Source organism: Chinchilla lanigera, unplaced genomic scaffold (assembly GCF_000276665.1).
Source record: "Chinchilla lanigera isolate Chin_1 unplaced genomic scaffold, ChiLan1.0 scaffold00096, whole genome shotgun sequence".
Lineage (NCBI taxonomy): Eukaryota > Metazoa > Chordata > Mammalia > Rodentia > Chinchillidae > Chinchilla > Chinchilla lanigera.
Genome location: NW_004955497.1, coordinates 148,083 through 173,439, shown reverse-complemented (window position 1 = coordinate 173,439; position 25,357 = coordinate 148,083). Strand labels below are relative to the sequence as shown.

Sequence of the window (25,357 nt, the reverse complement as noted above, 5' to 3'; positions counted from 1 at the left end):
TTGGTCCTCGGTTCTGGACTCCTCCTCCGGACTGTCTGGTTTCCTTACATCTGGGGCACTCTAAGACAAAGCAAAAAGAAGCACCCAGATTCCTGGACAGTCTCTACCCATTCCCAGAAAAGAGCAATATCCCTTCCCTCATTTTTTTACCCTGTATATATAACTTCTCACCCTCTCCTTTGCCAAGAATGAGAAGTCTACTGCTTAGTCAGCACTTGGTCTTGTTCTGTCCCTGGTCCCACGCACATGCAGAAGCCTCCCCGAGATTCCCTTTGTGGTCAAGATGAGTACGCACCCCTTACATATGGGTGTCGGTGAAGGACGTGCGCAAGCGTGGCTCGCAGCCACCGTTTGATTTTGACAGAACCCAAGTGTGGAGGGACGGTGAGGGTTCCTCACACGGGCCCAGCTCCTGCTCAGCAGGCACTTCTGGTGTGGATGAAACCAGGCGGGAAACTCCAAGGTGCTCCTGAGGACACCGTGGCCCAGCCTGGAGGACAAGACCCCATGTGCAGTCCAGGAAGCTGGAGCCCAAGCGTCTTATGTTTTAGCAGTTTTCTATATGTGCCTGAGAATGGGGGCATTGTCTCTATCGTTTTGCACTTTTCCATGGTGTGCAGAAGAGGCCCTGAACAAAAGACCTGTCAATGATGCAGAATTCCTAACTCAAGGGCCGCCCAGGGGTGAGTGGAAAGGCCCAGAAGAAAGCTGAGTCACTGCTTGGCTGCTTATGAGAAAGGCCTCAGCTTTGTTTCTGCACCAGGAGCTGGTGAAGGATGAGGGCAGAGTCCTTGAAAGAAGCCTCTTGCGTAAGAGCGTTGCGTAAGAGCCTTGCATTTGATATTTCCATTTCCATAGAGGAAAACACAGAAATGGACGGTGCAGATTCTTCCTCCCACACTGGCCCAAGTTTCCCTGGGGCAGTAGGAGGAATCATTCTCAAAGCTCACATCACATCACCTGGACACAGACTGGAGCTAGATAAACAGCTGGCAACATCTGTCAGTAGCTCAGTTTGTGTGTCCATCTACCTCCTTTTGGATATACCTTCATTCTTTTATTTTCTTTCTTCTTGAGACAGTTGTAGTTCAGGCTGGCCTTGAACTCACTCTGTAGCCCCATCTGGCCTCGAACTAATGATTATCCTCCTGCCTCAGCCTCCCGAGTGCTGGGATTACAGGTGTGTGCCCCCACCCCGGGCCCATCTCCTCGTCCTTGCAACACAGTGTGCCTCTTATTCCAACTCATCCACCAGCTTGAGGTTCTGCAAATGTCAAAGAATGAACACAAGGAGGATGTTAGGAGAGTTTCTATCGGAAATGAGAAGAACCACTTCCTGATTTCCAGGAAGGGTCCCGAGGGGGTGGCTGCATGGCTCCTTGATCCAGAACACAGGAATTGCTCGATTGTTCGGCGGCCGCTTACTGAAGGTGGCTCTGTGGATTTAAATGATCAGATGGAACTCAGGATCCTAACTGAGTTCTTTCAACATGTAGGGTTTAAAGGAAACTGGAATCTTAGAAAAAAACTGGTTAATTCGCATCATAATTTCCTCAGAACTCAGGAACTTAGTAGGAGTGTCTGCACCTCTCTGCAGTAGGGAGTGGGGTGCATTGCATGCTGCCCGAGGAAGGCAGCATTTCATTGCACTTAAAATCTTCATAATTCAGGAGCTGAGTAGGTAGGGGCTGCACCTCCCTTTAGCAGGGAGTGGGCTGTGTCCCACACTGGCTGAGGAAGTTCGTTCTTGGTCCAAAGTCCCAGTTTACTGTCTATTCTTAATTCTTATCAATATGGCTGGTCACCCATCTCTATCTCAGGCCCTCCCCCTGGCTAGCTACCTTACTCAAAACTAACTACAGAAACTATTTTCTACATTTACAGGCCATTATTGGTACTAGTGATCGAACCTAGGGCCTCAAGCATGCTAGGCAAGCACTCTACTACTGAGCTACATTACCAGTCCATTTTATTTATTTTTTTCTGTTTTATTTTTGAGGCAGGGTCTAAGTTGCCCAAGCTGGGCTCAAACTTGCAATCCTCCTGCCTCAGCCTCCTGAGTAGCTAGGATTACAGGTGTGTGCAACCATGCCCAGCAATACCCTTTTTTTTAATAGGGGGGAAACTGAGAGTGAGAGAAACTGAGGGATTTGCCTTAAAAGAAAGACATCTCCATATAGGGGAGCTTGGCTGCTCTGATGGCTCTGTCCATGGTATCATGTGGCTTCCCCTTCTCTGCTTGTATGGACTTGGGACATCTGCAGTCCAGTCTCTCATTCACTTCTGATTAGCAAACCTGAGATGCTCAGGGAAGTCACTTTCTGCTGTCAGGAAAAGAGATCAAGACGGAGTAGCACTGGTTAGGGGCACTTAAAACAGAGTTGGAAGTCTGTTGCTCTTCAGAGCTCAGATTTTCAGAAGCTGAACCTTTGAACTGGTGCAGACATACCACCTTGTGCAACCTGACCTCGGAAATGCTGCAGATTTGGTTCATCTTCTTTACAACGGCCCCTCTCCTCCAGCTACCTACAGACTGAATTTGAGCATGACCCCATTCTTACAAGACAGTCTAACTGCTTTCAGCACAGTAGTAATTCCTGATTAATAAGTAATTTCCAAACACCCTGTGGTTTAAAACTACAAGCACTAGCCAGGCATGGTGGCTAGTGTAATCCCAGCACTCGGAGGCTGAGGCATGAGGATTGCCACGAGTTTGAGGACAGCCTGGGCTACATAGTGAGTTCAAGGGCAGCCTGAATTACATTGCAAGACCCTGTCTCAAACAAACGAAACAAAAGCAAGACTAAACAAAAAAAAAGTATGAGTACTTCTTCCACTTTGTGAAGTGTGAGAGCACACTGGCAAGATTCTCAGTTTACATTCTCTCAGATTGCAATCTGTAGTGGATTGACCACTTGTGGTCAATTTATAACCCCCAGCTGAACTGAGTAAGCATGGTGCTGGGTGTGGGAGGCCCACCTGGGGACTGTTGCCAGCAGCATAAGAGGCAGACCTGGAGAAGAAGAATGAAGCTGTTGGGAGCTGAGAGAGGCTGTTGGGAGCTGGTGGGAGCTGTAAGGAGCTGTTGGTTCTGTTGGAGGAGCTTGTCATGCTGCCTTTCCTGATGAACTTGGCTGTTTTCATCCTGCAAGGACCTCGGGCCCTTGTTAGCACTGAGAATAGCTTCGGTTCACTTTGGGGGAGCTCTGGTCCTCACTTTGAGCATCACTTCCTGGCTCTGGAAGAGAAGATGGTGCACTGCCGGTCTCTGGGAGAAGCTTGCTGCATTGGCTTTCCTGATGGGAACTCAGCTGTCTTCACCACTGGAGGAGCTCGGGACCTCACTGTTCCTGAGGATGGCTGTGGTACTTTTCAGGGAAGCTCTGGTTCTTACTTTTTGTGTTGCTGCCTGGCTCCAGTGCAGACCCCTCAACCTGCCAGCACAGTCCTTTATCCCGCTGGCACAGACTTCCTAGATTCCCCACTGAACTCTGGGCCTCCCCAGCGCAGATCCGTGAAACAGGCCTGCATGAGATATTGTTATGGGCTCCAGGCCTCCAGTTGGACTTGTGGGAGGCATTGTTATGAGCTCTAGGTCCTCAGCTGGACTCATGCAGGACATTTCTGTGGGATCCAGGCCCTTGGCTAGTTTCCTTGGTCTTAGCGTGTGGACAGATTTCCTGCACTCTTTTGTTTATCATTCTTTGGGTGACTATTATAAATAATCTTATAGAATATGTGTCCTGTATTATATTGTTCCCCTTGCAAAATATCCCCCAAACCATAACACAATCCTAACTAGCCCCAAATAAATGTAATTTTCTATATTCTCAAGTAAGTTGATTTTACACTTGGTGGATACTGTGTTGGGAATTAGCCTCTTCATTTATAAAATGGGGGTTGTCAGGCGACAAAATAACAATAAATTTAACTTAAAGATTTTAATTGGCTTTATTTTTCAAATCTAGAATTGACAACCCCCAAAATAATTTATTTCATTAACTTATGAGTAAGCAGATAGCTAGTGACAGGAGATAGGGCATGGCGAAGCTGCCAGGGGAAGTAGCGTGACCTGTTAATTAGATCCCAGAACACGCGCACAGGACAGTCCCCAAAGCCCTGCACCCGGACTTCTCTACAGAACTCCGGCAAGTTTTCCGTGGGACGGCTGAGACCTGACGTCCGCCTGAGGAGTGGGTAATACAAAAGGGTGATATGCATTGTGTTTTTGCCACTGTGTTCTCTGGTCTGCGCTGCCCCCCTCCCACTGTAGGGTGCACTTCTTTTCCTACTTCTTCTTGGCCCAAACTCACTCTGCAGAGCCTGTTTCTTTTTCCACCTCTAATAGAACTTCATTATCATTTGTGCTCATCTTGACCAGTTCTTTGCTCAGGACACAAAGAATCTAGAAACCATTTCTAGAAGACGATCCCAGCACCCCAGAACCTAGGGACACTAGGGGAACAGCCTGAGATAGTATGGTGACCAGCAATATTGATGGGAATTAAAATAAGAATGAATACTGAACTAGGGACTTGGGGCCAAGAATAAATTTCCTCCGGCAGTAGAAAATGTACCCTCTCCTTACTAAAGGGAAATATATATCCTCCTTACTAAGCTCTTGAGTTTTGAGGAATTTAATTACCAAATAACTATTTTATTTCCCCTCTAAACTGCCAGTTTCCGATAAACTCTACATCCTGCCTAACTGAATCAGAGAGCCTAAGTTCCAATTAGTCATTTTAAATTCATAGAATGGGCCAGGCATGTTGGTAATCCCAGGATTTGGGAGGCAGAAGCAGGAGGATTGCCATGAGTTGAAGGCCACTTCCCAGATTCCTCTTCTGGAGAAACCAGGAACCTTTTTTATTTTTCTTCTTATTTGCAATAAAAACTCTAACTTCCTCCTTTTGTGTCATGACTTCATTCCTTAACATTGTGAGAACACAAGCTCGGTTTGCACGGAATTGACTTTTCAACATACTTTGTTCCATAAAACAGAGTAAGTGTTCCAATGGGCTGAGTAGGTAAGTTTAGCTTTACAGTCAAAGAAGGTCTAAGAAAAACAGAAACAAAAACAGACACAAAAACAGAATGGATTGATTGTTTCAAAGTTTCTTTCTTTCTAATTGGAGTTGGGCAGAAAAACAAAAAATTCAGGTCACTTTTTTGGAGGGGTGAGTATTAATTAAAGTAGAAGGGATTTTATTCCCCTGCTAATGTTAATTACCTGGTTTGGAAATTTACCTGTCATCTTTTGCTCTTGTTGCTCCAAGTCAGGTGACAATCAGGTTTGCATTTAGAACAGTGGAACTTTATCAAGAGTGATTCCATCTTGCTGTTTAGTTTGGTCTATTGGGGCCCGATGCAGGAGCTCCATCAAAAACGGTGTCCTCCTATTTTTTATTTAACAAGGTTTAATCAGATGTACTCTATGTTCCCTTGTAGCTTCCGTAGTGGTCCTGATGATAGAGGACTTTGAGTTCTTCAGAGGGAAGAAAAATATTCTCAACATGAAGGAATAGGAGGATAGTAATTGTAGAAATGAGGAAGAGTTTATGAAAAGCAGGACTTAGTCCAGAGTATATTAGCATCAGGACCAAAGAAAATTAGGAATTTTAGTTAACAACACCTGTTATGATTGATACATTGTGTCAACTTGGGGAGTCTAGAGGTTTGGCTAAGTGACCCAGCAGGAAGCCAGGGTGCTTACTTTGTATACATCCTGAGCCTGTGGAAGAGGAGGGCATGGAGATTATAAGCCCTTTAGGTGGGGGTAGCCTGTTTACAATGTGAGGGAGGAAAAGAGGCTGCTTGCTGCCATTCCCCCCTTTTGCTCTGGCTGCTTTGCTGTCCGGCTGCCATTCCCCCCTTTGCTCTTGTTGCTTTGTTATCTTCTGCCTCGGAGCCAGCCAAGTGTGGACTGAAACCTCCACAAACTGTAAGCTAAATAAACCTTTCCTTCCTTCATTTTGGGCATTGGGTATTTTGACTCAGCAATGAGAGAGAAGTAATTAAGACAACACCCAACACAACTGAGGCAGGAGATTAGGGTGTGGCCAGAAATCTGGGCAAGTGGGTATGACCTGTCAATCATGGCCACAACCTACTTATGCTAGAACATCTCTGCAGAATGAGAGCAGGCCACTGAGAAAGCTCAGTGGCCACATGTTTAACAGTGGACATCTTTGTAGCCCCTGTTTATCAGACTGATGTCAGATCTAGGCTGTCCTATCAAGTACTCGGTTGACCTTGCACCAGAAGAATTGAAGATAGCACTTTCTGGTTGGTCCCAGGTGCAGGGCATGGAAACTACGTTTCGTGCATGTCCTAGACCTCCATGACTGACAGGTTACACCCACTTGCCCAGATTTCTGGCCACACCCTAATCTCCTGCCTCAGCTGTGTTGGGTGTTGTTAGCTAAAGTTCCTAATTTTCTTTGGTCCTGATGTTAATGTACTCTGGACTAAGTCTTGGTTTTCAGAAACCTTTCTTCATTTCTGTGATTACTATCTTTCTACTCCTTTGTGTTGAGAATACTTTTCTTCCTTCTAAAGAACTCAAGCAAGAATGATTTACTTTGGGTGATACCTCACACAAAAAATGAAGGTAATGAGTGAGAAGGAAGAGGCTGGTCAGGAAGACTGGCTTTGAAAGGATGTCCTATGGAGATTTTCTTTTTCAGGCCATAGCTGGTTTTCTAACTTCTCATTGATTAAGTTGGAGCATTTTGGGCACCACCAGTACCATGATACTTTGATTTTTTTTTTTTTTTTGTAGTCAAAGACTACTTAGTGAGACACTGTTTCCAAAAAAAAAGTCCTGGGATTGCCATCCTTCTACCCCACCTCCACTGGAGTTACAGGCCTGCACCACCACACTCAGCTCACCTTGCTTTTCTTACACACCTGATAAAAAGGTCTTTTTCTGTTGCTTTCCGTGACTTCCCAGAAACCCGTTTTCTCTATGTGTGGGTCCTGCTCAGCAATCACTTTTCACACCTACTTCAGAGCCTGATTTTTTTACACAGGAAAATATGGAATGATTCATGGATTTCAGTGTCATCATCCTTGTGCAGGGGCCAATCACATCTTATTTCTACTGTTCCAATTTTAGTATATGTGCTGCTAAATCAAGTGCTCAGAGCCAGACATCTATGTATGACTAATTTTCTGTACAAGAATTCCAGGCAGAAAATATTTAAGACTTTATCCTTGGACTGTAAATGCTTTAAAATGCAACTGGCAGTTCACATACTTTTGCTGTCTGAAGCCTTGTTAAAAGTCTGAGAAGCTGGGTGAGGTGGCAAGCTTCTGCAGTCTCAGTTACTTGGGAGGCTGAAGAGGGAGGACTAGTTGGCCCAGGAGTTCAAGGCCACCCTGGACAATACAACAAAACCTTTTGTGTGTATGTTAGTAAGGATTGAATCCAGGGCCTTCACCTGAGTGACATCCCCAACCCTTTGTACTTTTTATTTTGAGACAGGGTTTTGATAAATCATTAAATTGCCTAGGTTGGGCTCCAACTTGCAATCTTCCTGCCTCAGCCTCACAGGGGTTATAAGTGCGTACCACCAAGCCATGCTTTAAGACTTTTAAAAAAAAGCCTTAGAGACCAAAAATTGTTTGAAGAGGCCTGACTAATCTACTCTTTGTAACCCTCATGGAAGTAATACGGACCCTGGAGACTTCCAAATTCACACTGTTGAAATGGGAGGCTGAGGGGCTCATAGAAGGGCCGACACTTCATCCTGTTTCTGGGTAACCTAAAAATGTACAAAACTCCCGGGATGAACCAGGTGTACGGTGGCATTCTGGGAGACTGAAGCAGGATGACTGCAAGTTCAAACCTAGCCCAGGCAACTTAGTGAGACTCTGTCTTAAAAGAAAAAAAAAAAAGGGCTAGGGGTGTAGCACAGTGTGAAGGCCCTGGGTTCAGTCTCCAATACCACAAACAAACAAACAACACACAAACAACAAACAAAACAAAAGCGCTCCCAGGCAAGGGCTAGGAGTGTGGTTCGGTGGTGGAGTGCTTTCCAAGCATGCACAGGCCCTGGGCTCCATCCTTGCACCTCAAAAACAATCCAACCTTAAAAACAAACAAAGGTAACTAAAAGCTCCCAGGCCTAAAGGGTTCAGTGGAATGTACAACTCAACAGGTTTATCGGTACTTTGCATTTTGGGGAGGGAGACGCAGAGAGCATGGTGGTGGGTACCAGGGTACAGCTGGAGAGGAGGAACAACTTCCAGTGTCCATCACATAGGAAGGTAAACCATGGTTGACAACAGGTACATTTCAGTATACCCAGTGGAGAGGCTTTTGACTGTCCCTGCCAAAGAAATGGTATGCTTGAGGAGGTTAGTATTCTGTGAGCTCTGTACCCCATAGATACGTGCAATCCTGTGCCAAATGTAAACAGCCCCCCAAGCCCTTGCATGATGGAAATAAAGCTCGTTACTATTTGTGATTCACTCCAGAGTTCCAGTGAACATCACAGTGGGTGATGGATGCTTGGGTCCTGAGGAAGCAGGCAGTGGTGGGAGAGAGGGGGTTTCTGTGGAGCCCTTCAGGAAGTAAGCCCAGGAAGGCCTTGCAGTGGCCTCACACTGTATGTCAACACTTCCCAGGGAAGGAGGTGAGAGTGGGGTGTTCTTTCATGATGATGCCATGGTCGGTCAGCCATGCTTAGTGGCCGAAACTCATTGACATGGCTCCATCTAGCTGCAAGGGATGATGAAATGGGGAGATGGAGTCCATGGTTTAAATCTTGCCTGCCTTTCTTTCTTTCTCCCTTCCTTCCTTCCTTCCTTCCTTCCTTCCTTCCTTCCTTCCTTCCTTCCTTTTGACAGGGTCTCACTGTGTATCTCAGGCTGGTCTTGAACTCGCTATGTAGCCCAGGCTGGCCTTGAACTCACAGTGGTCCTCCTGCCTCAGCCTCCCAAGTGCTGGGATTACAGGTGTGTGCCACTATGCCTGGCTAGTTGGATGCTTTCTACAAACAGCTGTGCATTTTGGATGGGAGCAGGCTCTGTGGAGGCTATGCCTGGGAGCTATTAGTGTAGACAGTGAAATATGTTCATTTTCCTAAAAGGAAATCAATTATACTCTCTCCCAAACAAGGCTAGATCCCCAAAAGGATACTGGTTCAAACCTAGGGCTAGCTCCTCAAAATGTTTTCACTGGTCACTGCCCTACCTGAGAACTCCCAGGATCTACCATTGCAGAAAGATACCCTCCTTGGTATTATGCTTAATTCTTCAGGTAACGTCACTTCTACTCCCTGTCCAAGGTGGTCTCCTGTAACCCTCTGTTCACTGTCAGGAAGTGGCCCAGCCCATGGGTCACTTTCTGTCATGCCTTGCCTCTGCACCTCAAGTTCTTGACACCCATGATGTTCCTCACAGGAAGTTTCACATGTCCATCCAGTAGCCGCATGCCTGGTTCACTGTCCTCTAATGGGGTGCAGGTTCCTGCAGCAGGAGAGCTGGCCCAAGGTGCTTGTGCCCACGCTCTGCTCTCCAGCCAGCCTGTGGCCCGCACTGCATACTCAAGCTGCATGTTACACAGGTGCCCACTGCAGAGGCACTGCCTGGTGTCCTCTGTCTGAGGCAGATACCTGCAGACTGTGCACACAGGTCTCTGAGAACAGAGCCAGAAGGCTTCACACCAAACTTCTGCCCCCTGTCTGGTCTCTGTTCTGAGGGGAGGCTGCCCTCCATTTTAGTCTTACCAAGAGCGATCTGCCTTCCTTGCACCCCACACTGCCTAGCAGTTGAAACAGATTTCCTGGTTACCTATTGGAAACCAAAACCAGTTGCTAACAGTGTAGTCTGGATTTATCATTGTCTAGGCATTTTATAGGTTGTGCATTCACACATGTTACTGCAGTTAAACTTTGTTTTCTCCTTTTTTCTGTACTGGGAATTGACCCCATGGCCTTCACACTGAACTACATCCCCGGATGTAGTTTTTTAAAAAACAAACTTAAAAAATAGAGGGTTATTGGCTTGAATTTGGGATCCTCCTGCCTCAGCTTCGCAGAGTGCTGGACTTATAGGTATGTGACACTGAGTGTGGCTCTCAGTTAAACTCTTATGATGGGTATAGTCCTGCATGTTGGTACAGAGTGAATTATCTGTTCCCCTAAGGTTACAGCAGAAACGTTGCTCTTGCCTCCAACTCACGTGAGCATGGAGATTTTGGCCACCCATTGTTCTGCTGGCCTTGTAGACACATGTAGCATCTGATAACGGTGACACACAATTGTGGCTGGGTTATGTGCTAATGGGGTATGCATCCTAATGTCATTTCAGAGTATGCTCCAGTGCCTTACACAGCATCTCCTACTGTAGACTTCAGGCCGTGTTTCTGGCTCTGTCACATTTGCTAGCTCTCCTGGGGGCACGAGGACTGCCTAGATTGGTGTGAGGCACTTGAGGATGTGAGCCTGACGACAGAGTTGCTGAATACTGCACTTCCCAGAACTCTCTGTGACACTGGTGGAGGTGGAGGCTTCTTGGAGGTGTGGAAGTAAAATGAAAGACTGGTAGGTAGGACAAACAGTGTTCTGGGTCTAAGCCTTCTGACTTCAAATCTTGTGTGTTTCTCTGCTGTCCCACTTGATTTCCTATGGACAAACCCTAAGCTTCAGGGCTAGAACCTTTGCAAGTAGAGACTGAGGGACTGGAAAAGAACGGGTGATTTGTTAGAACCATGTTCTAATTTTGAGTCTGTAACTGACTTTATTTAAAAGATGTTCTAGAGAATTAGCTACCCCCAATGTGGACCTTTTGTTTTGGTACCAGGAATCCAACTTGCGACTTCATACTTACCAGGCAGGTGCTGTGTTGCTGAGCTATCCCTGGCCCCATTACCCTCTGTGAAAAGTGAATCAAATGTGCAGAATAACTGTGGAATAAAGGCTTTTGCTCCTCTGCAGTAACACGTTTTGTTGGAATTTTTATTTTCCCCTTAAATACATTTTGTTGTGTGTGTATGTGTGTGTCTGGGTGTGTGTGTGTGTGTGTGTGTGTGTGTGGTCCAGCCCAGGGAATCTACCTGGGCTATGCCCCCCCCCCCCACACCTCTATTTTCAGGACAAGGAAGAACCCGATTGGAAATCCCTTTTTTCCTGAAGCACTTGACCCAGTTTCCTCCAGGCTTTGGCAGCTTCCCCCATGTGCTGTGGCGTAGTGACCTTTCAGTGAGCAGGGGAGTGAGATGACGGGGCAGCGTGGCTCCCGCAGCAATCACAGCAGGAAACACTCACAGCTCCTGTCCAGAGCAGCTTCACTTCTCACCCAGATGTGGCAATGACACCAAGAGGCTGCCTAGGCCTGTGTTCTTCTGACTGCAGGGAGAACCAAACCTCTTCCTGTAGAAGAATTTTTGTGTTCAAAATGTTTCAAAACCCTGATATATCAATAGTTTGCAGTGTTTCTTCCACTTCTGCAAACAAACTTGTACCAGAGGCACAAGCTGTACCTGGCCTGTTTCTGTTTCTAGTTTGTTCCCATGTTTGTGAAGTTCCTCTAGTTCACAAAAGATCTCCATCCTGCCTGATACACAGTATAAAAGTAACTTCCTACACACTTCGGAGCTCACACTTTGGAGTACATAGCTCTTCTGAGTCTGTCTGAGTAATAAAGCTTGGTTTCCTCCACTTCTCTGAGTGCCACTATTTCTTTGCCTCCAATAAACCTAAAATTGCTGTAACATTCCCACTTCTTGCTGGGAGGATCCACTTGCACTCCTCCTGGGGTGAGCAGGCCCTGTAGCCCCAACCTTTCCTGATCCATTTTACCTCAGGTCCCACTGGTCCTGCTCCTGACCTTCCTTAAGGCCTTCGATATGTTCCCTTTCTCAGCTATCTCTGAAAATCAGATCTGTGTTCCTGAAAAAAGCGCTCTTCTTCTAGGAATCCACACTGGGTTCTGACCACAGGTATGATGCCCTGTCATTGTTAGGGCTGTTTGAATCACCAGGTGGTGATTCTGAGTGGGGATGCTGTGGGACCTGTTCACACAGCCCCAGTCCAGACCCTGGGCCCCTCCAGCATGCGTGTGACTTGGCCAAGCAGAGAAGCCAGTGAGCTCCCACATGGGGATTTCTTGAGCCTTTGGGTTGGCAACATGCGGTGGTTATTTATCCAACTCTCTTGCAGAATTGTAGATTCCCGAATTGGTAGGAATTGAAAAGTTGAAATTCTAAAATCCAGTCAAGTTCTGAGTCTTTGTGCCCTTAAATACAGTGAGACAAAATGAGGGAGGGGGTGAGAGCAGGAGCTCAGGGAAAGCCATTATTTACCCAGATGTCCTTGGAGTCCCCAAACTGGCCACACCCTTTCTACCCTGTGCTTCTCACTCTTGGGAAATCCCTCGAAACTGACTCTGCTAAGAAGACAAGAGCCAGGCATCATGGCGTCTGTGCGTAACCCCAGAACTCTGGGTCTTCAGCTTTCCACACGCCCACACTATCACACCTGCCCATCCTCACCCACTCTGGGACACGTCCACACCAAACCACAGTCCCCGAAACCTGCTGCATCTGCCCAGCCTAGGCCCAGCTCCCACAGTCCCCTTTCCAGGTGCTCCACCTTTGGCTTAGAATTCTGAATCAGTTCAGCCTCAGTGTAAAGTTGTCCGCAAAGGTCTTCCAGGAACCCCTTGAGCTCTTTCTCACTTGTGTTTCCTCCATCTTTCCCTGTCACTTAAAAAAAAGACAATTACCACAGTCCGCTGAGGTTCTGGTTGCTATATTTGTTTAGTCTGGAAAGGGCAGACTTGGTGCTACGAGGGTGCCTTCTATGCATATATGTATACACAATGAAGTCTGGATAGAAATGGATTTTTATGGACACACGGAGTAGGGATAGTTGACATTGACTGGCACATTCTCTGTTTTGTGAGATTAATTATATACCCACAGAGCCTTCCCCTAGGCCTGTGAGGTGGGCCCTGCCACTGTGTGCACTTAGCTGTGAGAAAACTGAAGTCAGGAGGCTGAAAAACTTGTCCAAGGTCATGAGCTGGTAAAGCAAACTTACTGCGCTGCCCTCGTCAGTGTCCTGTTCAGGTGTGGGCCTGGAGGTCCCTGCTGGGGGATTTCACACCTAGGCTGATGAGCTAGAGGCCCAGCGTTGCTAGTGATGAAAGCATGGTCTAGCCACTCCCTTGCTGGGTCTTCTCTGTGAAAATGGTGTTGGTCTCTGAGTTTTCTGAGTGTTAGCTGGGCCAGTAGTTGACTTAGGTCCTGTGAGAAATGGCCTTGGGCTCAGGTCTGATGGACACGTCTTCCTCTGCAGTGAGCAAGCTCTTCCTAGGACGATACAACAGACTCACAGACATTACCCATAGGGACTGACTGTTGGCTACCCATAACCCACAACTGCAGCTATCCTTGGCCTCCCAGCTCACTTCTGGGCTTTAGTTTCTCCTGAACCTGTGTCCATCGATGTATGAAGACAAATGTGGTCACTCAGGCCAGTGGTGTCCACCCTAGAGCCTAATGAATAGCAGTCTGAACACAAAGGGGGCTGCCTGGAAGCCCAGGGCAGTGGAGAACCAGCATCCTCAGGTTCTTTTTCTATCTGGAGTTGGGGTAACTATCTTGCCCTGTGAAGGGACCTGGTGCTACTGGTGGGACAGGGTCATGTCCATAGAGAACCGTGGTGGCACTTCTGAGAAGGTCAAATCAGCCAGAAAAGCCAGAGTTCCTCCTGCCTCCGCCCATGGTCTCCAGGGAGGACCCAGTTGCTATGGTCTTCTATGACAGCATGTCCCTTGCTCAGTGGTGGTGACATGGAGCTCTGAATGGAAGGGAAGTCCTTGGGAATCCACAGCCTAGGGCCAGGCTACCCCAGCCAGCGCCACATCACAGAGTGAACTGCTGACACCTGCTGGTGACCCACAGGCTTCAGGGTGCCTCTTACTTCCTTCTGCAGGCTCTTCTTTCCAGTAGAGGCTGTTCTGGTCCTTCTGGCTAATACTGTGCGTATGTCTCTCTCCTTAATCTTTCTAGCCATCTCACTAGCCCGAGAAGCTCTTTCCTCCCCTCCTCTTGCCAGCATCCTCTGTCCACAGCTTAAGGTGACCAACTAGGCCCTCCTTGATGCTGTCCCTAAGGACTCTAGCTACAGCATGCCCCTCAGCTCTGAGTGCCTCCCTCCATTTTAGTTCATCTACCAGGTTGGTCCTTCATTCTACACTGTCATATATGAAGTCCATCCCTCAAGGGCTGCTGTGGCCTCCTGATGTGACTGTGTGATCTCTGGTTAGAGCGGTGTGCCAGCTGCCTTAACAAAGCATTTATGAGCCTGATACCCCCTGCTTATAAACAGTGAACTCAGAGATGCGCACGTGCGCGCGTGTATAACAAGGGTCTGGGAGTTAGTGCACTATGCTCTGAGTGCTCTCATACTAAGAGGAGTCTCCACATGGCACAAGGGACTAAGGTAGGAACCACATGCAGGTGGAGATGGACGAAGGGGAGGTCAGGATGGGAGTCAGGAAGAGTGTGGTGGGTGTATGGGCTCTGGGGTGTGTCAGGAGGTGAAATGTCTCCAGCTGAGACAAAGTAGTGATGGAGAGACCTTCTAGAAAGGAACTTTTCACAAGGCACAGAGTGTGGGAGGCATGGGCATCCTGGGGCCAGAGAGCTGCAGTATGATTGGCTGGGCTCTGTCTGTCCTCAGGGAGTACCCCCTGCTGTTGGAGGCCCTTGGCATAACTCTGGCAATCAGGTTTTGTATACCATCTACTGCCTGTCATCCAGGATGGAGCCATGTTGGCCTTGGAAACTCAGCAGAAGCAAGATGGAAAGTAGGGCTTGAGTAGCTGCTTGTGCCACACCTTCATTCTCACAGCCCCAACTGGGTAATTCCCACCTTGAGCCAGGTACCCTGGGTGACCCTTCATAGCCATTGGCCTGATATAGGACACAATATCCAGGACCTGAATAAGAGAATGATGATAGAGTACATCAGTTTTCTTAACCTAGTCAACTTTATTGTCACTCTTTCAAAAGATCAAAGCAGAATTCAGCACATTGTCAAGTTCCAGGCTGACCATGATGCAGTGTCCATGATGGGAGTTGTCATAAACCAGCACAGCCCCCTACTGGGGACAGGGCCTAGCCTCCAACCTCCTAAGATGAGTTACAGTGAAGGCTTAAATAAAAAGAGAAAGTGGAATATGGTTTTTGGGAGATCTAGGAAAGCCAGAACTTTCTAGGAGCTAAGATAAGATTGTCTGGATCACACTCATATTATTTACTGGATTTCCACAGACTGGGTGTGCAGGAAGAAGAGGGCACATCGGAGGCAAAAGCCTGCAAAAATGACCAGGGTCTTAAGAAACAAAGGCAGTAAATCTTGCCAATTAAGAAAACTGTTCGATCTTTAGGGTGGCAGCTTTATTGCTCTGGAATAGGGAGTGTCAACGGCCTGTGTCCTCCTGTTCTCTGCTGCCTCAGCTGTGGTGTTACCTTATCTTTACAGCACTGTGAATATAAGCTTTTCCAACCTGGCGAGAGGTCCCTTCATGGTCAGCAATTTAGCTTTTACATAGTCTGGTCCCCAGCAGCCCCCGGCTGCAGATACCGTTTCCTACATGACTCCTGGATGCATCCTGAGTAGAGAAGGTGCCTTCTGCAGGTGTCATCTCAGTGTGACTCAGAGCCTTCCAGGCTGGCCCTGCAGCTGGACTGGGTCCTTTCTGCTCTTGAACCACCATTTGCCACCTGGAGGAGCAGCGACAGCTCCCACTCCAGGTCCTCAATCTGTTGGGCAAGGTGAATTCTCTGCACCTCCAGCGCCAGAGCCTGCTCACCCTCCAGGGCCTGGGGCCCATGCCTCTGGATGTCAGTGTGACTTGACACCATGGGGTCAGCTCTGTCATTCCACCACATACCAGGGAGCATGCTGGAAGCCACCTGGACAGAACAGGTGTGGGACAGGTCAGGAGGTAACCCAGAGAGTTCTTGGCTCTCTCTGCCCTGTGCCATGACCCATGGCTCAATGACGTTATCTGGGCACCAGAACTCCCTCACTTGGAAGGTGTCTAAAGCTTCCTGCAGGAACCTGGTTACCATATGGAGACACAGTGTCCCCAGGTTATGTTGCCATATGAAAACAAGACAAGAACCAATGCTCAGATTGAATATTTGGAAGAGTTACAGAGTACTCCTCACTGCCTCCATGGCCCCTCAGCTCAGCCCCTTCAACTTCAGGGATGTTTATAGTGAAAATTTCTTTCTCCTATGCTTTGGTCCTCACAAATTATTATCTTCTGACAGTCAATACAGTCAGAGATGGGCCCCCGAGACTGGTTCAGCAGTGGAGCTGGTTTCACAGTTGCCTGCTGAGGCCAAGTGAGGGTGCTTTGGGAAAGAATTGGCTTCTCAGCCCAGCAGAGAACACAGGCTGTGTGCTGGCTTTAGCGGATGACTCCAGAGGTATTTAGGGAGAAATACACCAGTGGAATGGATGCTGCATAGTCATATCCATCTTTTTATCTTTTCCCTAGAGCCTTCTCTGCATCTGGAGCACAAATTTTAGTTGTGCTGTGATGGGGACAGCAAGATGGAAGGAAGATACAGCTCTTGGAAAGCACTGGCTCCAGAAGCAGACATTGCTAGCCAGGCAATATCCACAGCTCTTCTGCTTATTACTTCTTTTCCTTGTCCTCTGCAATATTTCTAGCTGCAAATTCGCTTGGAGAGCTATGCTCCAGCCTGATTGCATGGGTTTCTATGTTCATAGCCCCAGGTCTTGGTCTTCTCGCATAGCCTTCTAATCACCAAACTAAGGAAGCAGCACCATCTGTGGCTGCTGAACACTTTGGCCAGAACTGGCTGTTCTGGCCACCACCTTTCTCTGTGAAGGGGCTTTGACCCCATGGATCCCACCTGTAGACACCTCAGGGACTGAGATGTTCAGTTGGCTTACCACAAAGGTGTTGCCTTCTCCTGCGGGTAATTGGTTTGGCTTGTCCACACTCTGGAGCTCCAAGGCTTGAGCAGTGAGCTGGAAGAACTCCTCATTCAGCTTGTCCAAGGTATCTTCCACCTGTCTTATCTTTCTCTAGGGACAAGAGACACAGGATCTTTTTTCTTTTTTATTTCTTTTCTCTTCCCCTCCTCTCTTCCTTCATCTCTCCCTTTTCCCCTACTCCTTTTCTCCCTTCTATCCTTCCTTTTTCCTTCCTTCTTTCTCCTTCCCTCCTTTTTTCCTTTCCTCCCTCCCTCTCTTTTTTCCTTCCTTTTTTTTTCTTTCATTCTTTTGGAGATGAAATCTTCTTATATTACTCAGGCTGGGCTAGAATTTCTGGGACTACAGATGCATGCCACTGTACCTAACAAAGGATATTTATTTTTGCAGTGATAGGGATCAAACATGGGACTCTAACACACTAAGCAAGCAGTCTACTGCTGAGCTGGGTTAGGGTCTTTATCAAGTCAGGGTCTTCGTCACTTTTAGTTTTATTCTAAGTTTATTAAAAATTTCTTGCAGTCTTGCTCCAAGATAGGACATCTAACCTTTTAAGTGAAGTTAGGGAGAGCTTTCTAGAGAAAAGCTGTTTATAACTCCTTTCAAATGAGTTATAAAGAATGCACAGAAATTAGTTGGGTGGAGGTGGGAGAGAGGACATTCTAAGCAAAAGGAATAGCATGTGAGAAAAGAGTGAGCACAAGGAACATTCATTCATCTGTTTGTCCATCCTTCCATTCATCCATCCACTCACTCTCCCATCCCTCCATGCAGTTTCTCACAATACTTCTCTAACAATAGATCATAAAGATAAGGAAATTGATAGTTTTTGACAAAGAATTCAAAATAATGATTAGAAGATTGCATGAGATGTGAGAAAATAGGGACAGAGGACTTTGGGGAAGATGATGGAATAGTAAGCAGCAACAAACCAACCTCTCCAAGATTCAGAATCCTGACAGTGGAAAATAACAACTTGGGGAAAAAAGAAGGTGGGAGGCAGACCCCTAGAACACAGGAAGGACCTGAAGGGAAAGTTGAAGCCCAGAGAGAAAGTGAAGAGACAAACCAAAATGCAGAAAATGGAGGGGGCAATGTGCACTTTCTCCCCAGGTCCTGGCTTGTGGTGTGAGAAAGGAAGATCAAATAGACAGAGACACAGTAAAAGTGGGTGACTTCAGAGGTCTTTAGGGAGAAACACACCAATGGAGTAGATGCTGCAACAGCTGGTGAGTGAGTCCAGCCCAAGCAATCTCCATGTCCCCTGGAGAGGGTGTTGGTCAGACAGCATTTTAGGGAGGAACCAACTCAACCAGGACTCAGAGCAATCATGGATTGGCTTCATCTCAGACTCCCAGTGTTGAAATCCCACAGTGACTGGATGAAGGACAAATGTGGAAGATGCCCAAGGTCTGGGAGCCACAGTCAGGCTAGCAAGAGACACCCAAAGTGTTATAGGCTGAAAGACACAGGTCCCATTCCCAAGACTAGAGGGCAGGATCAACTTGAACTGAACTTCTGTGGATTTGAAAGCACCAGAACCAGCACCTTGCTTGCTGCAGGATTTTCCAGCATGGATCTGGGCTCTGACTGCTTCTTTTGTCTATCAGCAAGAGCAGAGTCATGCCCTGAATTGGACTCTACCACAAAACAGTTGATACCAAAAAACAACCACAGACTTGAAATCACAGAGAAAAAAATATTTTTTTTTCACTTTTTGTTTTTTGGTTTGGTTCATGGATTTTTTTATTGTTTGTTTTTGTTTTTCAGAGTGTAAACATTGTTTTTAGTGTTTTTGTTCTGTTCTTGTTTTTGTCTTTTCTTTTTTCTGTCCCTCTTGCCTTCTTCCTCAGTTTCCTGTGGCTTGGGTAATCTTTTGTCCTTCAGCCTTCTAATTCCTTTTTCTTCTTATATTTTTCAATTTTTTCTTCTTATCCTTTTAAAATTTTTTCCTCTGAAGGTAAATTCACTGTGTATAATTTTCTAATTTGTCTTAAATCTTATTATATAGTTATAATTCTTGCACTTGTGGATAAAGTTGGCAAATTAGAAGTTATCATAGTTTGTCATTTTCTAGTCTATGCTTGATGCTATTGTTATTACTGATTGTATTATTTTAGTCAAGGTGAAATAGTTGCTGTGATCCATTGACTCCCTTGTGTGCCAATACCTGGATTGTCTAGGGGGTCATAAACAATACTATATTGCAGAACCAAAGAACTGAGTGCTAGGCCAAATAGGCAGCATAGTAAAGTGAAGATGCAAGATCTCAATTGGGTCAGATTCAAAGGCCAAAAGCCAGCTATGCTTAGAAGACATCTCTGAAAAGTCTTCCAATTTCCCAAAGGTTCTTGATATCAGTAATAAAGCTACCTGCCGTAAGCAATTTACAAGCCTCAATGCAGAAAACAAATTAAAAAATAGAAAATGAGAAAACACAGAAGCAAGATGCAATTTACAATCCTTAACTTTCCCAAGGCAAGTTAAACAGGCAATGAGGTTAAAGAAATAAAAAAAAAACCTCCCAGCTGAATTTTATGAAATGGTGCCAGTGGAAGTAACAAAACAGACAAGTCTCTGGACAAAAATGAAAGCGAGATAATTAAAGAGATGATGACCATAATGAAGGAAATGATTAGTGAATCTAGAGTAGGTATGGGTAAAAAAATATAGGAGCTTCAGAAAGAAATGGAAACCATAAATTCACAACATAGAAAACAACTAGGTTCCATAAAACAGATTCAAGTAGAAATCAAGGACATTAAACATTTGACTGAAAGTATACAGAGCAGAGTCAACTAAAGACATATTATCCGATCCAGAAGACAGGGTTGTGGTTGGTGATCATCAAATAAAAGATCTCTTAAAAATAGCAAGTGACCACAAGAAATCAATCCAACAGTTGCTAGACAATGCAAAGAAGAAGAATATAAGATTAATTGGAATCAATAAAGAACCAGAAGATAGGACAAAGGGCATAAAAAATATGTTCACAAAAGTAACGGCAGAAAACTTTCTAAGCATGGAAAAAAATAACTTGAGATCTGTAACTGAGACATACAGAATTCCAAAGAGTCATGACTAGAAAAAAAAATTTAAAACCTATATCAAGATACATAACAGTCATTGCAGAAATTCAATACAAGAACAGAATACTAAAAGCTGTTAGAGAAAAAGAAAGAAATCATCTATAAAGAAGCAATCAGAAGCAGAGAGCCAAGCATGGAAGCACAGACCTATAATTGCAGCACTCAGAAGGCTGAGACATGAAGATGATTGTGAATTCAATGCCAGCCAGTGCTGCATCATGAGTTTAAGATGAGCCTGAACTACTACTGAGATTCTGTGGCAACAAAACAAAAAAAACCAACAGAAAGAATCACAGACTTCTTAAAGAAACCCTTAAATCAAAGTGAGCTTGGAGTGAAGTATTTCAAGCACTAAAAGAAAGCAATCTCCAGCCCAGATTGATGTACCTCACAAAATTATTTTCTAAATAGATGGTGAAATGAGATACTTCCATGATAAGGAACACCTGAAGAAATTAATAATACAAATCCAGCACTCCAAAAAGTTCTGAAGGATATTCTACAAAAAGGCAATGAAGGCAATTCCAAGAATCCCAATAGAATAAATTCATCAGGCAAGGCAAGCAATTAAACAGAAGGGAAAGAAGGGAACCAAGTCAAGACATATCAGCTATAACTATTAATATGAATAGACTGGCAGAATGGATCAAGAAGGAAGGTCCAGTTTGGTTTGGTGGCACACAGTAGTGCTATAGTCCCAGCACTTGAGTGGCTGAGACAGGAGGACTGCCAAGAGTTTGAGTCCAGGCTGGGCTACATAGGGAATTCAAGGCCTGCCTGAACTACATAGTGAGACTCTGTCTCAGAAAACAGCAACAAAAAGAAGAGCCAATAATATGCTGCATAAGGAAACACATTTAACTCAAGATAAAATTCATAGACTGAAAGCCAAAGGATGGAAAACAATATTCCATGTGACAAGACCAGAAAAAATAGTGGTAGCTTTTCTATTTGCAGACAAAGTGGATTTCAAGCCAAGACTGACAGTCAAACCAAGACTGAAGAGACAAAGAATGTTACTACATACTTGTTAAGGGAACAATCCAAGAGCAAGAGATAACAATCATAAACATATATGCACCAAATACTGGCACTCTTGTAGAAAAAAAAACACTAATGGATATGCAAAACCAGATTAGCGTGAATACAGTTGTAACAGGGGATCTCAATACATCACTGTCACAAATAGACCAAATACACACACACAAAAAATCAAGAAATATCATACTGAACCAAGCTTTTAACCAAATGTACTTAGGAGATATCTACAGAGTGTTCTACCCAACAAAGATAGAATGTATATTCTTCTCAGCAGCACACAGGACTTCAGCCAAAACAGAGCACATACTAGCTCATAGAACATCCTAAGTAAAAGTGAGAGAATTAAAATTATCTGACACATATTATCAGATCATAATGCAATGACACTAGGAATTAATGGAAAAAGAAACCATAAAAACTTCATAAACACATGGAAACTAAATAAGAACCAATGGGTCGCTGAAGAAATTAGTTTCTACAATTAAATGATAATGTCAATACGACATACCAGAACTTATGGGGTCCAATGAAAGCAGGTCTATGAGGGAAATTTATAGCAGTTAATTATCACATCAGAAAACAGGAAAAGCTCAAATAAATAACCTAAGTTTGAGAAAAACAAAGAGCAACCTCAAGGTTTTAGAAAAACAAAGAGCAAGCTAAACCCAAAGTTAGTATAAAGGAGGAAATTATAAAAATCAGAGCAGAAATCAATGCAACTGAGACTAAGAAAACAATACAAAGAATCAATAAATCAAAGAGTTGGTTCTGTGAAATATTAAAATAAAACAGACAAGCCCTTAGCCAACTTATAAAACAAAACAAAACAAAACAAAACAAAACAAAAAAAAACACAAAAAGAAAAGACCCAAATACATGCAGTTAGGAATGAAAGGGATGAAATCACAATGGTTCCTGCAGAAATCCACAAAATCATCAATATCTACTTTGAGAACCTGTATTTTAATAAGATGGAAAATTCAGAAGAAATGTACAGGTTCCTTGATGTATGTGAATTACCAAAGCTGAATCAAGAAGGTCTAAAAATTCTAAATAGCCCAAATAACCTAAAGTTGAAGAAGTAATAAAAAATCTAACAACAAAGGAAAACCCAGGTCCTAACAGATTCACTGCTAAATTCTGCAAGAACTTTAGAGATGATCTAATGCCACTACTCCTCAAAGAGGGAAGCAGTACTCTCAAACTCATTCTGGAAGCAAGCATTACTCTGATGCCAAAACCAGAGAAGGATCCAACCAAAAAAGACAATTATAGGTCAATCTCCTTAAAGAACTTAGATATAAAAATTCTCAATAATGTACTGCCAAAAAGAAAGCAGCAAATCATCAAGAAAATAGTATATCCTGACCAAGCAGGATTCATCCCAGGAATGTAGTGATGGTTCAACATATGTAAATCAGTAAATGTAACACACTATATTAGTAGAACTGAGGGCAAAAATCATATGACCATCTCAAGAGATGCAGAAAAAGCATTTGACAAAGTCCAGCACCCATTCGTGATAAAAACCTTACAGAAAATTGGAAAAGATATTCTTTATCACAATCTGATAAAAGCCATCTATGACAAATCAATAGCCAATATCATACTAAATAGGCAAAAACTGAAAGTTTTCCTTCAAAATCAGGAACAAGACAAGGATGTCTACTGTTACCATTCCTATTCAGTATAGTTCTGGAAACATTAGCCAGAGCAATTAGACAAAAGAAGTAAATAAAAGACCTATGGACAGGAAAGAAAGAAGTTAAATTATCATTATTTGCAGATGACATGATACTTTACATAGAAGACCCCAAAAATTCCACCAAAAGACTCCTAGAATTAAAAACCAAATTCAGCAGTGTAGTGGGATACAAAGACAACACTCAAAAATCAATAGCCTTCCTGTACATGAATAACAAACTCACTGAGAGAGAAATTAGGGAAACAACACCTTTCACAATAGCACTAAAAAAAAACAACCCTTAGGAATCAACCTAACAAAGGAAGTGAAAGATCAAAACACTGAAAAGTACAGTACTCTGAAAAAGAAGATCAAAGAGGATATCAGCAAATGGAAAGATATCCCTTATTCTTGGATAGGCAGAAAAAATATAGTGAACATGGCCATATTTCCAAAACTTATGCAGATTCAACGCAATTCTAATCAAAACACCAATAGCATACCTCATAGAAGTAGAGAAAACAATCTTAAAATTTACATGGAACCAGAAGAGACCTAGAACAGATAACATAATTCTGGGCAACAAAGACAAGGCATCACAATCCCTGATATGTAGTTATTCTACAAAGCTACCATGATAAAAGCAGTATGGTAATGGCCAATAAAACAAAACACAGACTCGAGGATCAATGGAACAGAATAGAAGATGCAGAAACAACTCCAAGCATGTTTAGCTACCTTATTTTTGGAAAATGTGCCAAACACATTCACTGGAAGAAAAATAGCCTCTTTAATAAATGGTGCCTGGGAAACAGGCTTTCCACATGCTGAAAAAGAAACCTAGCCATATGTCTTGAGAAGAAGAAGAAAAAGAAACCTCTCCATATGTCTCACTATGTACTAAAGTAAAATAAAAATGAATCAAAGAGCTAAATATAAGAACAGAAACATTTAATCTGTTGGAAGATAGAATCAGTAAAATTCTAGACTGCAAAGGTATAGGCAAGAGTTTATGAACAAAACCCTGATCTTATGGGAAATATTGTCAAGAATCAACAACTGGGATCTTTTCATATTATAAAGCTTTTGCACAGAAAAATAAACCACTAACAGAGTGAAGAGACAACCCACAGAATGAGAAAATTTTTTACCAGCTTCTCCTCAAAGAATCAATATCTAGAATATATAAATAACTCAGAAATATCAGATCCCTCAAAGTTAAAGACCCAATTAAAAAAGCACATCTGACATAAATAGACATTTTTCAGATGAAGAAGTACAAACAGCAAATAAATAATGAAAAAGTGCTGAACATCACTGGTCATTCAAGAAATGTAAATTAAAACAACACTGAGACTCCATCTCACTCCAGAAAAAATAGCTATCATCAAGAAATCAACCAATAACAAATTCTAGTGAGGCTGTGGGGAGAAAGGAACCCTTCTCCGTTGCTGGTGGGAGTGTAGACTGATGCAACCACTGTGGAAATCAGTATAGAGATGCCTCAAAAAACTAAAACTATAGGTTCCACTTGAGCCAGCTGTTCACCTTCTGGGCATCTTCCTGAAAGAGTAAGAAGCATTATGCTACAGAGACCTATGCATTGCCATATCCTTAGCAGCAGCATTTAGAATAGCTAAATCTTGGAAAGAGCACATATGCCCATAAAAAGATGAATGAATGAAGAAAAATGTGGTATTTATATACAATGGATTAGTACTGTGCCATAAAGAAGGATAAACTTGAATCATTGGTAGGAAAATGGATGTACCTCAAGACCAGAATCTTAAGTGGAATAAATCAGACACATAAGTTTAAATATCAGATTGTTTTTCTTGTGTGAGAAATCAAGAGTAAATAAAGGGCATAATGGAGGATAGATATTGGGAAGCAGGAAGAACATGCTCAGATGGGATGAGGAACAGGGAGAGGAGAGAGAAAATGGAAGGAAGTAAAAGGAAAAAAGTGAAGGAAGGAAAAAAATGGAAACAAAGCTTTTGTAAGTGGGGAGGGGAAGAACTGAGACGTATTATGTACAGGTACAAATTACCCATAATGACTGTGATTACTATGTATGACAAATACATACTAAGAAAAAATAAAATAAAGAAAATATGAACAGACAATTCAATGAATTTAACAGACAATTCATTACATGCGTGAGAAATTCAGCACAAATAGAGACAATAAAGAAAAAATAAATCTTTGAGCTAAAGTAGTCAACATTTGAGAGCCTCTGCTTCAGAGGCTCTTCAACTACTTTCTGTGTCACTGGGACTAAATACTCAACATCTGCAACTAAAAGGAGAGGTTTATTGGTACACAGTTTTGAAGTTTCAGTTCATGTCGGCAGGCTCAGACACAGAAGCAGCATAGCGGAAAGGCCTGGGTGGGTGGAAGCTGCTCACACCACAGCAGCCAGGAGACAGAGAGATGGGAGGGGCCAGTAAGGGAAACACATCCTTCCCGGACACACACCAGTGACAGTGACTGCCTCCCTGACCCGGCCCCACCTCAGGACAGCAGGACAGCTGTGCCTCCTCTGTGATTCG

The 25,357-nt window shown here is 44.1% G+C and overlaps 1 protein-coding gene and 2 long non-coding RNA genes across 3 annotated transcripts in view; 1 reads left to right on the top strand and 2 right to left on the bottom strand.

The window, feature by feature from the left end:
• Positions 1–10,946, top strand: part of LOC102004619 — a 34,480-nt gene extending 23,534 nt beyond the window's left edge. The window contains exon 3 of the long non-coding RNA XR_264187.2: positions 10,318–10,946. This is a non-coding gene — a long non-coding RNA (uncharacterized LOC102004619). The remainder of the gene's footprint in view (positions 1–10,317) is intronic.
• Positions 10,947–11,021: 75 nt separating this feature from the next.
• On the bottom strand, positions 11,022–13,317 carry LOC102004400. The gene is made up of 3 exons (XR_264186.1): positions 13,050–13,317; positions 12,600–12,712; positions 11,022–12,243 (listed from the first exon to the last, which is right to left on the bottom strand). It is a non-coding gene; the product is annotated as an uncharacterized LOC102004400 (long non-coding RNA).
• A 1,747-nt stretch (positions 13,318–15,064) lies between these two features.
• Positions 15,065–25,357, bottom strand: part of LOC106146844 — a 32,029-nt gene continuing 21,736 nt past the window's right edge. The window contains exons 11-12 of the mRNA XM_013505516.1: positions 16,950–17,084; positions 15,065–15,934 (exon numbers count right to left, since the gene is read on the bottom strand). Coding sequence (XP_013360970.1) covers positions 15,665–15,934; positions 16,950–17,084 — 405 coding nt within the window. The 3' untranslated portion in view covers positions 15,065–15,664. The remainder of the gene's footprint in view (positions 15,935–16,949; positions 17,085–25,357) is intronic.